Below are 12,888 nucleotides of genomic sequence, written 5' to 3' on the forward strand. Positions count from 1 at the left end.
CACTCTAGATCGATGACGTGCCACAATGTCCTCTCTCTGTCTCTCTCAAAAAGTTCACATAGCTCATTTTCAACTGTTTGGATCTCACGACAATCAGCATCAGCACATCGCATAGCTTTCAGCCCACGCTCAAGTCTGAGAATTTTCTTTCGAACTGCACCGAACACCTTAGCGCTCCACTTCTTCAACGAGCCCGACACTCGATGTGAATTCTCACACGTGGATTGTAAGGATCGGGTCACATCCTTGTCCTAATCCCAATCATATTCCATCACCTCCTGATAGTCAGGTGCCCGCGGCCACACTGCTTCAAACCGGAATTGTTGTTTCACAAGGGCCACCCTAGGCATCCCCTCGAGCCTACTTAGGTTGATATAAATGGTTAAATGATCCGATGACATTGTGATTACATTCTCCACAAGGTAGCCACTATATAGCTCTGTAAATGCACCATTTGCAACCGCTTGATCAAGTCAGACTCGGATTGGATCATCACCCTCTTGATTGTTATTCCATTGAACTTCTGGCCCGTGTACCCAAGATCAATGAACCCGCACTCATCAGGACAATTTCCGAACATAGCCATTTGGGTTTCTAATCGGACAACTAAGACAAAATTCTCATCTCCAGGCATAACCTCATTAAAGTCTCCACACAAAATCCATGGGCAACCCACACACTGCGAAGCCGTCGGAGCAAACTCCAGAATTCATGTCGCAACTCTCTACGAGGTTCCCCGTACACAAAGGTTGCACGCCATGTAGCATGCTTCTCCTTCGAGATAACTGATGAGTGCATTTCTGAAGCATATTTATCTTATGTTTTTGCATGTGTGGTGATAGGATTTTGGTATTTTACGGCGCTCGCGTGCATCTCTTGTGCTTGTTTCCACAAGATCCTAAATTATGAAGGTATTGATGAACATATTATTTGCAGCTGCTATATTGGACATAAATATGATATTTTGAAGTGATGAAAGTCACGTAAGTGATTTTCCATGCACCTAGGTGTAAGGGCAACGCAAGAGGAAACTCGTCGGCATAGGCAGGGCCCACACGTGCCCGTACCATGTGGCACTGCCTCCGCCTCACAAGTAGTTTCACCACGCGAAGACGGATCTAATTAAGATCTGACATTCGGAGCTGCCACAACTCACAGAAACCTCACCGCCATAAAGGATCTAGAGGGAAAACTTGCAGAGGGCATCATCCTTGCTGCTACACGGATCATTGGAGGCCAAGACATCATCACCATCATCATCAACCGCTGCATCTTCATCACCATCACCATTCCCATCTCGTTTACCTCCTTCTTGTTGTAAATCCAGTTTCCATTATGGGTTTGCCCTTGAGTTCATCCTCGTATACCATCATATGCCAATGATGATGCTATCTATTTCCTCTATGTGTGAGTAATTTACCTTATTCTTGGGTAGATGGATAAACCCTAGCAATATGTATGATGTGAAATAAAGATGATCTATAATTTCAGTTCACGAGCATATATTTTGTTTTATCTCTAGATATTATGTAAAATGCACCATGTAATATTTTCCTACGGAACTAGAGAGGAAACTATCATTGGTCATGTAGTAGTATGTACGGTGCTAAGTGAAATCACGTGATTGCATGCTATTCACATGGGTATTAGGGATAATAACGGATTCACTAAGCTCATATCAATATCCATGGAGAACCCCTTAATTGTGAGGAATCGGAGTGTCTTTCTTACAATCATTATAGTGGTTATTCGGGATGAAATAACATATGGCGCTCTGTGATCATCTTATTATGGAGCTCTTCTCATACATGTACTTGAAGAACAATATATGTTCATCTTATGTCGTAAGTAGTACCAATACTAGTGGTAGATCTTACACTCCCTCGGAACGGTTTTAGGCTTAGTTCTTTTGGCGGCTTCTCCGAGAAACTGCCATCCCCCCAGCTTCGTGGAGAAGCCGCCCCCAAAATTTAGGGAGTCTTCCGGACTAGTCTAGGCTAGAACATTTCGGAAGTCTTCCTAAATTTTGGGGGCGGCTTTCCCAGAAGCTGGGGGAGAGTAGCCTCTCGGAGAAGCTGCCAAAAGAACTCAGCCTTAGCCCTCTTGCAGTTTCATTATCTTCTACATAGCAATTGCCTCTTTGTTCACACTCTTTGGTTTTAATTATTACTCTTTCGCACACAACACTATTTTCTCAAAAATACTCCTACTTGGAATCAAATGCAACTTATAGGTATCCTTTAATAGTGATGTACTACCACCGTTCCTAGTTTACTAAAACGGGGTTATATTGTGGAACATAGTGATAGTAGCATCTCACACAACATTTTGCGGATGTGATGGCACGGTTACTGTTGGCAAGTCTCGGCAACATGCATGCGAGTGTGCCCTGGTTGTTCCTCGCTAGATCAGTTTGCATGTGTCGCATGCGAGCAACATGGATCATTCTGCCGTGGACTGTTTCGCTAGGAATTGTTCGTACTTGCCTTGGACCAAGCATGCATGCTTCTGCCAACCAAGGTCACCAAGAACACTGTAAACCAGTTATTACAAGAACTTGGGACGTACTCCCAGCTCCTAACCACCACTATTAGCAAGTCAATCTGTCTGATAATGCACGAGCTGACATAGCACATTCCACACACGCCGTCATCAAGAGAAAAAGATACGACCGTTAGATTAGATTAGAGCACACACATACACGTGTTGACGAATGATCCATCTGTATCCCAGTCCTCATCAGCATTGAAGAGCGACGACGCCCGCGCCCGCGCAAACCGCGCACGGCACGAAGGTGGCCGGCCGGGGAGCCGCCGACGTGTGCGCCGGCCAGTCTTCCCACGGCGGCACGCAACGTAGCTATCTTCCATGACATGATCAAGCCTGTCGAGCTCACGCGGTTAACTCACACGCCCGATCGACGGCTCGAGCGCCACAGGATATATACGGCCGGGGAGAAATCATTTCTCCTCACTGCCCTGCCAAGATCATTAGCTAGACATAAAATAAAGCTCGGTAGATCGTCCCGTTTTGTTTGGTGCGAGGTAGGTGGCCATCGATCGATATCGCGCTCCCGTCTCCACGCAACTTTGCATGCGCGAGTGCGCTCGCTAGCTTAGCGTGCGACGACTTGCCCTGCGCCTGCGCGGTGGTGGTTGCAGGGCGCTTACCTGAATCGGCAACGCCGGAGCTCGCGGTCAAGCCAGACGCTGCCCACCGCCCCCGGCGACCCGGCCGCCGCGTCCCTATATCCCCCCGTCACCTCCTTCCTCGGATCATCGCTCCATCCCACTCACCTGCACAGCTACACGAGGTTAACAAGGTCGATCGGCTCATACACATGGTGACCATGTCGGCGTCGGCGCCGGAGGCGGTGCCGGTCTCGGTGGTGGCGGAGCTGGAGGGCACGCTTCTCCGCGAAGCCTGCACGTTCCCCTACTACATGCTCGTCGCCTTCGAGGCCTCCGGGCTGTTCCGCTTCGCGGCGCTGCTGGCGCTGTGGCCGGTGCTCCAGCTCATCGACCTCCTCCTCCCGGGCCGCCGCCTCGCGGCGCGCTGCGCGGCGTTCGTGGCCACGGCGGGGGTGCCGCGCGCGGAGCTGGAGGCCGTGGCGCGCGCCGTGCTTCCCAAGTTCATGGCCGACGACGTCGACCCCGCCGCCTGGGCAGCCTTCGGGGCGTGCAAGGGCAGGCGCGTCGTGGTGGCGCGCGACATGCCCAGGGTAATGGTCGAGTGGTTCGCCAGGGAGCACCTCGGCGCCGACCACGTCGTCGGATCCGAGCTCGAGTACAGTCGCCTCAGGCGCTGCACCGGCCTTGTTAAAGGCGGCGGCGACGATGACGTCACCCAACGCGTGCGCGCACTGTTCGCGGACGGCGAACGGCCGGACCTCGGTCTGGGACGGTCCGAGATGGCGCGATCATCCTTCCTGCCATTCTGCAAGGTACGCTAGCCCTCTTCGGACAAAGTTTCTTTAGCGCATCCATCGATAACCACGGACCATGGTTTTCAAATTCCGTTCGAAATTTCGGCAAATTTAGTTCCATTCTATGCATGGGTTCGGAAAACTCGTTTTTTGTCGAAACTTTCCTTCCAAATTTGAAAGTTGGCCCAGTCCAGCAACCTAATATAGGCCCATCCCATTCTCTGGAAACTCTGCTTTCTCCTCTTGCTGCTGAAAGTGAAAAAGCTCTGTTTCTCCCCGTTTTTTGGTGCTAAATAAATTTCCCAGGAGAATTCTGCTCGGGATTCTTAGTGTGAAATGGATGGAGAAGCCAGCAATTTTGGCAGCAAGCAATTCCGTCTCCCATCTTACGTTAATCGTAAAATCATGCAAGACTAAGCCCTGTCAACAGAATAGCCCAAAAGATTTATTTAGAGTTTTTTTCAAGGAGGGAGCGCACATATTTTCTAGAGGTTTCTCTATGATTCGAGAAGACCAAAACATCATTCCAAGCCACTTTCACTCATCGTCTTTATCGTAACCAAACTCTAGGTTACTTTGTATCATAACTTTCCACTTCTTAATAGCACCAGAAATGTCATATTTATGTTTCAGAAAATAATGCCATATTTTTCTCAAGTAATCAAACCATATACTCCCCCGTTTCTACATTCTAGGCTAAAATTTTAATTGAATCCGGTGATTTAGTGCTGATATGATCAAAATTTGTTCCATCTAGACGTCATTTTTTTTGTTCCATCTTAATCTACATTTAGGTTTTAGTCAAGAAAAACAAAAAATCCGAAGTGGTCATTGTTAGATTCATTTTCACATGTAATTCAACAATATAGTAGTGGGAGTGCCGTTTTGGCACCCGGGAGCATATGCTCCCGGTTTTTAAACATCATTTTAAATGTACTTTTAAAATGTTGAAAAATTTGAACATAAAATTTAGTGGATACATCTTGAAATTTTACATGTTCAGAAAGTGGTTTCACAGAAAACCGACATTTTGAGTTTCATCTGTAAAAAAGACAAATTTTTGTGTAAAAAAAGGTTGTGTACGAGACGTTTGATTTGTCTTTTTTATACAAGTTAAAAAAAATGTCGATTTTTTGCAAGACTTGATGCGCGCACGTAAAATGTTGATACGTAAGTGAGAAATTTTTTGTTTGATTTTTTTTGAATATTTGAAAATGTTTTTCGGTGGCAGGAGCATATGTTCCCATGTGCCGAATTGAATTTCCCTATAGTAGTTTCATATAAAAATGTTTGACTTCCAAGAAAAGAAAAATGTACACACGGATGAGGTAAATTGGATTGGTTGAAGTAGTACTAATAATAAATGCAGTATTACCACGATAGCGAAATTTTGTTGGTTGGCGTCCATGGTCATTTTCCTCGCTTTGTTCTAAAATATAGATTTAAAATAGAATAGAGGGGTAATTATCACCACGATAGCGAAATTTTGTTGGTTGGCGTCCATGGTCATTTTCCTCGCTTTGTTGGAGGGTTTTTTAGGTCAAAATCATTGTGTTGTTTTGTGTTGGTTCAATCTACTTTTTTTCTCTTTGCCTGGGGTGATTATGATAAGCTTCAGCACTGACAAAAAATGGAAAACACTATTCAGCATCAGTAACTTGCATCTGATTACGGTATGTACACGCATGCAGGAGCAACTCCAGCCGCCGTTCTCCGTGGACTACGACATGGCGATGCAACCGAAATGCGCTCCGTTTCGGCCGGTCATCTTCCATGACGGCCGCCTGGTGCGCCGGCCAACGGCTCTCATGTCGCTCGCCATCCTCTTCTGGATCCCCCTCGGCGTCCTCCTCGCCTTCGTCCGCATCACACTCGGCCTCGTCCTCCCCATCCAGGCCCTCCCCTACATCGCGCCCTTCGTCGGCGGCGCCGTCATCACGCGCGGCCACCCGCCTCCACCCACCACCGCCAAGGACGGATCACCATCCGGCGTCCTCTTCGTGTGCACGCACCGGACTCTCATGGACCCGGTGGCGCTCGCCTTCGTGCTCGGCCGGCGCGTGGCCGCCGTGACCTACTCCCTCTCCCGCCTCTCGGAGCTCCTCTCGCCGATCCCGACGGTGCGGCTGACGCGCGACCGGGAGACGGACGCGGCGCGGATGCTGGCAGAGCTGGCACGCGGCGACGTGGCCGTGTGCCCCGAGGGAACGACGTGCCGGGAGCCGTTCCTGCTCCGGTTCTCGGCGCTGTTCGCGGAGCTGAGCGACCGGATCGTGCCGGTGGCGACCAACTACCGGGTGGGGCTCTTCCACCCGACGACGGCGAGGGGGTGGAAGGCCATGGACCCCATCTTCTTCTTCATGAACCCGAGGCCGGTCTACGAGGTGACCTTCCTGAACCAGCTCCCCGCCGAGGCCACGTGCGCCGCCGGGAAGAGCGCCGTCGACGTCGCCAACTACGTGCAGAGGATCCTCGCCGCCACGCTCGGGTTCGAGTGCACCACTTTGACGCGCAGGGACAAGTACCGGGTGCTCGCCGGCAACGACGGCATCGTCGGCGTCAAGCCCGCCGCTGCGGCGGCGGCGGCGACCAAGCCAGGGTGGCAGCGCCGGGTCAAAGAGGTGCTCGGGTTCTTGCTCCACTAAAATCGACTCGATTAACCACTCCATTGGTGAGCTGCAAACTAAGACACTTAGCTCAATTACTTGTTTATTACACACACGCGTATATGTACGCAGCAAAATTTGTAAGTGATAGCCATTAGCAATTCAAGCTAATCTATACTATATGGTTGTTTTTTTTTAACTTGTTTTTCACGCGAATTTGTTCGTCGCCCAGTTCAATTTTGGTGTTGTAAATTCGTAGCGAGTGTAATATCTGTAATTAATGAGCGGAAGTTGCTAGCCGTTGAGCAGTCCTCTACTCTACCTTATCTTATCTTATCGTTTCTTACAGTGGATTTAACATGAAATGGAGTAGTTGTTAGGTGAGCGAGTTAATCTATTTTTGTAGGTCAGCAATTTTTCCTCTTGATTTGACAAATGTCTGTGCTTGTAGATTGTTGCCACTTTTTTGGCTGCAAAAGAATGTTTGCGCACTCCACTTCGGAGTGAGCAATGAGCACATATTTACCACCAGTAAACGCTCCTGGGGAAAAAAAAAAGAACTAAACGCTGCTCTAATTGTAGTTTTGCGTTGTGGGGACACATTGCTAACAGGCAAAAAACTGAAAAAGAATTTGTCAAGAGTGGGATTTGAACCCACGCCCTTTCGGACCAGTACCTGAAACTGGCGCCTTAGACCAACTCGGCCATCTTGACTTGATGTCCATGTTTAACATACACGTTATATAACTCTGTCCATGTTTGCCGCGGCTGTGCTGATTACACTTCTTCAATAGAATTTTATTTTATACTCGATTAATCCTTACATTTCGTAATGATGTTCCTTTTTATTAAGTGTAAACTAGTTTATCCCTCTGTTTTGTAAGAGAAGATGTACAAAATTTATCAAAAGTCAAATCTCGTAAAGTTTGATGAGTATTTCTTTAAAAAAAGCTATCAACATCCGTATATTAAATACATCTTATTATGTGCATAATTAAATACAATTATGAATCATATCTATATATTTAATAAATGTTGAGAATTAACCTATCAATTTGATCAGATTTTACATTATTTGGCATTCTCAAAAAAAGTTACACCTTGTTTTCAGGAACGGAGATAGGAATTAACACATTACACATGCATGTCAACATTCTCTTTATGCCACCCAAATAAGGAATTTTGTGCTCAAAAAGCAAATTATGTACTATCTCCTATCTTAAATACTTGTTGCCACTTTAGGCGAAATATAGGGTAAAATATGTACTCCCTCCATTCTACGAAAGAAGTCTGAATTTTACAAAATTGAGATATATGTAGCTAATATAGATAGATCTAAGTTTAGACAAATCCCATACATGTTTGAACCTGCTGTTATTTAGAGCGGCAGCAAGTAATTTTTGCTAGTTTTGCCCTCACGCAAAGCCAACACAGTCTACGTACATCCCACTCCACATTGTTGTTTTATACAGTACACTTCAATCGATCGGGACGCACGATAACTAATCCCACAAAGCAGCAGCACGGAAACACACCCATAATAAATGATGAAATGAAAACTCCAAAGGACGTGGCTAGGGAGTGCGCGGGCACTGTTTTGCTCTCCGCAGTGCTCCCCCTGTCGGAATCAGACAAGCACCTGAAACGGAAAAGGTGCCCTGGACCTTTCCCTTTCTGGATTTTGGCACGCTGGTCGCATAGCACGGGAGTCTAAATTGGCTTGAAGAAAAAAGACACCCGCGCACCCAGGTCCTCCAAAACCGCTACTCCGTACGTCTCTAGCCCCTGTCCCCACCCCGCTGCTTTTGCAGAGGCCACACATGAAAAACTCCATTGCCTACACCTGGTGGCTGCAGTTTCTTACATAAAAAACACCAGATTAACATAGTAGAAAATAACTGCTCATAAAGGAAGATCGATTAGGAGCTGCTGCTTCTCCTCCTCTCCCCAGCAGGTACTGAATAATCTCCCACTCCTCCCTGTAACTTCTTATGCATCCATGTGACTCCTAGATCTAAAATAGTACTACTAGCATGCAAATTATATTCTCCCTCCAGAGATCAACTTAGTTTGAAGTTTGAACCGTCGGAAACAGCTTACAGTCTACATCCCCCGTCCCTACAACTAAGCCTGAAGCAGAAACTCCAGGTATTCTTGAAAGAAAATGTAGTTTTCACCCTGAATTGAACAACTACAGGTAGCTGGGTAATGAACTGATACAGGTTAGTTGCTGACACATTTTTCCTGCGAAACAGGTCCATAAAGATGATGTACATCCTAGTACCAACACAGCATTGGTAATATGCATATTATCTGGGATGTAATTTAAGGGCACGAAGAAAAAAATTCAACTTGAAAAGTACAGCAGAGACAAGGAATGTAAGAAACTTGTTCATTATCTTGCTCCTGTGGCAAAATTGGAAGTCTAAATACAAACATTGTTTCGGTTTTTTTAAGCGGAAACATTGTCACAGCTACCACAACGATATTACGCAGATGTTTTGTAGGTGACAAAGTACAAGTCTTGTGCCCTTTATACCTTGTGCTGTGTGTCTTTATACCTTGTGCTGTGTGTCTTTATGTAAAACTACATAAAGAGAGAAATAATTCAGTTAGATGTGATGTTGTATAACAAACATGTATGCATTGTGAATGTAGCAAAAAAAAATGTTTACTGACATAAGAACTTCTTTTATTGCAGATATGTATGGTCTTGTTAGAGTTGTAGTTTTAAACCTGAATCAACCCGCAGAAACAGATGTGGAAATGCGAAATGAACAAGGAGAACCAGATGTGGAAATGCCAAATCAACAAGGAGAACCAGATGTGGAAATGCAAGAACTTGGAGCAGCAGTTACAGGCCAGATACAATAAGATGAAGTGCCATTGGATGAACCACAACGAGCCTGGTGATGTTGACAGTGAAAATAAGCCCACTACTAGTCATCCAAACAGCAGCACCCTTCCATCTGCTGACACAGGGGATGGGACAAGCCAAATACTTTCTAGTGAAGAATCTGCTAGCGATGACGAGGTTCAGTCTACACAAAGCAATCAGAATCCACCCAAGACCCACTACCCTGGCATGATTTTTGATTTCTGGGAAGCAGCAAAATTACACTACAACAAATATGCAAAACATATGGGTTTTCCATTAAGACCAGCACCTCCTGGAATTATACCTTGGACAAGCAAAAGGAGAAATACATCTTTGTTTGAAACAAGAGTGGCAAGAATGAGGATATAAATAAGCAGGAAGCGCCAGCTGTAAGGCAAAGGAGCCGCATCATAACTAAGAAGACGGACTCCAGGGCCATCTCAGGGTTGAGGAAAAGCGGTTAAATGGCATGTAACTATGTTCGTAGAGGAGCATACAAACGAAACGATTAAAACAATATCGTTCGAGAGATACGCAGGTCACACAGAGGTATCCCCATAGACAAAAATGATTTTATCAAGTTTTTGCACAAAGTACATCCTATAAAAGTAAGTTCTTACGATTTGTGCCCCAGTGGCTAGATCTTATTAACTTTTGAAGTAGAAAGAAAAAGAATTGCCTCCAGTATATGTAACATTAAGAACTTACTCCAGTGCAAAAATAGAAGTACCAAAATAGACTATGAAGAAACCATGAACATGTTTATCCATGGTGAACTATAAGAACATCTATCAGAACTAAGATATTACATCCATCAGAACTACATGATGACATATTCTGGCATGAAAATAAATAAGAAAATGAAACTACATCCTTTTAAAACTGAAAAAAGAACTATATCATGAATGAGAAGTCAAAAACTACATCATGTTTAGATAACTACATACTGGTAGAAACAGTTTGCATGTATAATTGCATCCTAATAATTAGAATTTTGCAAACTATTTACATCCTAGAAAGTAGAATTTTGCACATTAGTTTGTATGTATATTAAAACTACATCCTAATAACTAGAATTTTTCATACTATTTACATAGTATTTTTAATCCAAAATGCCAATAAACAATGTTGTGAATTACAACATAAATTATGCAATGAAAGATACAGTTTGCATAAAAATTATTACATCTTGAATATTAAAAAGTACATCATAAGAGGGAAAGACTTAATAATGGTTAGTTGGTTACACCGTAAACTAGTGAATTTCATGAACTAAATTATTTTGGATCCCGAACGCTGTAAACTACACCCTGAATATTAAAGTTTCATCCATGAAATTGCAGTTTCCAGAATAAGTTACATCATAACCTAATGAATTTCATATAGAACATTTTTTGTGCATCCCAAAGTCACCCCTGAATATTAAAGTTTCATCCTACAGAAGCTACATCCTTAAAATTGCAGTTTCCAAAAAATATTTAAAAAGCTACATCTTGTGTGCCAAAAAAAATGTACATAAAAGCATAGCCAGTTAGCCACGATGATTAATACCATGATACATGCTTAAGAACACACACAAGTCTAGTTACATCCCTGTCCCTCAATAGTTGTACTCATGAACACAAACACGCTGAACTGACCAAAACGTAACCTAAACACAGACAGATATTAATATGGCCCAAATAGAAAGTCCTCTCACCTTGATCTGTGGACGAACTTGTCCCTCTGTAGTTGTACTAACGAATCGCTCAAGCTACAATTTCAGATTCCCTTCCAAAATCAACCTAGATCAAATGATAGAAACATCCGATTATATCGAGATTTTAGTGTTCTATAGATGCAAAATCTCCCAGCGAAAAACACACATAGGAGGCCGCAGGGGACTCACTGCCATCGAAGCAAACCGAACTGCGAAAATCAATCGGGAACCCTACCTGAACGAAAATAAGGACAACAGACTGAGATCCACCTAGCAGAACCCTTGTGAAGCCTTGCAGCCGATAACCAGCTCTGCTTCCCAGGCTCCCACACCCGCCGGTACCGTTGCCCCACAGACGTGCGAAGCAACCATGGATTCTGCATCATGTATTAGAGGCTTAGAGCGAACAGTCTGGTACTGGTAGGGCAAAAAACTGAGTCGTGAGACGCATGAGTGCATGTGCAAGTACAAAATTCTTGAAGTTATATTCATGCGAGCATAATCAGGGTGTAAAATTTGGGCAATAACTACATCCTGGTAGAAACGACTACATCCATTTCGCAAATTTTAATCTTTAAACTCCATCTTGTTGATGCGAAAAAATATCAGAAATCCCTATTGTCTAATAATCTAACCATAACTTCAGAGCACAAAAATACATCCTATGAGTACAATACTACATCCGTATGAGCAATCCCTTGCACATTTTAATCGTGAAAATGCATCCTGTTGAAGCAAAAAAAAATGCTTACTGTCTAATCTGCGGCTGCGCCCGCGACGGAAGGGCGAAGATGGCGCCCACGACGACTTTCTGGAGCACGAACCATACCGCGCCGGAGGTTAGACACCAGCACCATACGAGGGCGGGCCAGGGACCGAGGTCGACCCGAACGCGGAAGGAGGTCTTCGGCGGCGGCGACGACGTCGATGTCTTCAAGGGTGGGCATGGAGGCAGAGGGAGGCGAGAACCACCCACTGATCAAGGCGGCGGGCTCGGCGTCGGAGGCCGGGAAGAAGGCGGAGGGCAGGGGCGCAGGGCGCGGCGGCCGGGGCTGGCGCATGCCTTCTCCAGGGCACGGCGGATCGCGTGGGGGCCGTCGGCAGCCATCCCTCCCGTCTCCTGTGTCCTGTGTGTGTGCCCGTGAGAGATGAAGGGGATTGTGCGTGCGTGTCACGTGGTCCTACCTGCCCCGCAGCGAGTGAGCCGTGTGATCGTTGATCGGACGGACGTGAAAGGTGAGCACCGCGTAAGACAAGACAGTGCCCACGCAATAATTAGATTTTGCGAACTCCAAAACAAGCACGCAAATTCTGCAGTGCACACCACCATTATTTTGCCACTTTCTGCACCACGTTCGTCACGCCAATACTACCGAACTGGTCGCGGTAGCAGATCCACGCTGCCAACGCTCTGCTCGCCGTCGCCGCCATCGCCGCCGCACCTCTGATCGCCGCCGCACCTCTGATCGCCGCCGCCGCTTCTTTCCCGCGGAATAATCAACGAACCTCCATCCCTGCCTTAAACGGGCCGGCCGCCAACCGCGCCCGACCCGCGCGCCACGCGGGACTCCGCCTACCTCCTCCGTCCGTCCGCTCCCCCCCTCTTCCTTCCTCCCTAGGATGCGCGGCACCTCCCCCCGCCTCCTCCGGCTGGAACCCTAGGCAGGCGCGCGCGCGCAGCAGGCGGCTCCCCGCGCCGATGGGGCGGCCGGGGTACCTCACGCTGCCCATCTTCTCCGTGCTCGCGGCGATCGGCTACGTCTACTACACCACCGTCTTC

General features: G+C 46.3%; 1 protein-coding gene, 1 long non-coding RNA gene and 1 other non-coding gene across 3 annotated transcripts; 1 reads left to right on the forward strand and 2 right to left on the reverse strand.

Annotated features, from left to right (window-relative positions):
* Positions 1-3,153: 3,153 nt before the first annotated feature.
* Positions 3,154-6,812, forward strand: LOC124650384 (glycerol-3-phosphate acyltransferase 5-like). Its single transcript, XM_047189916.1, has 2 exons — positions 3,154-3,943; positions 5,617-6,812. The coding sequence occupies exons 1-2, from the start codon at positions 3,341-3,343 to the stop codon at positions 6,568-6,570; spliced, it is 1,557 nt and encodes a 518-aa protein (XP_047045872.1). The 5' UTR covers positions 3,154-3,340; the 3' UTR covers positions 6,571-6,812.
* Positions 6,813-7,164: 352 nt separating this feature from the next.
* Positions 7,165-7,245, reverse strand: TRNAL-CAG. The gene has a single exon. It is a non-coding gene; the product is annotated as a tRNA-Leu (tRNA).
* A 1,661-nt stretch (positions 7,246-8,906) lies between these two features.
* LOC124650385 lies at positions 8,907-12,020 on the reverse strand. The gene is made up of 4 exons (XR_006986982.1): positions 11,861-12,020; positions 11,344-11,485; positions 11,109-11,193; positions 8,907-9,118 (listed from the first exon to the last, which is right to left on the reverse strand). It is a non-coding gene; the product is annotated as an uncharacterized LOC124650385 (long non-coding RNA).
* Between the last annotated feature and the right edge of the window lie 868 nt (positions 12,021-12,888).

Source organism: Lolium rigidum, chromosome 4 (genome assembly GCF_022539505.1).
Source record: "Lolium rigidum isolate FL_2022 chromosome 4, APGP_CSIRO_Lrig_0.1, whole genome shotgun sequence".
NCBI lineage: Eukaryota > Viridiplantae > Streptophyta > Magnoliopsida > Poales > Poaceae > Lolium > Lolium rigidum.

Coding starts and splice junctions, on each gene's coding strand:
- LOC124650384 (XM_047189916.1), top strand. CDS start 3,341: ATGGTGACCATGTCGGCGTCGGCGCCGGAGGCGGTGCCGGTCTCGGTG. Junction 3,944..5,616: donor CCTTCCTGCCATTCTGCAAG/GTACGCTAGCCC, acceptor ACACGCATGCAG/GAGCAACTCCAGCCGCCGTT.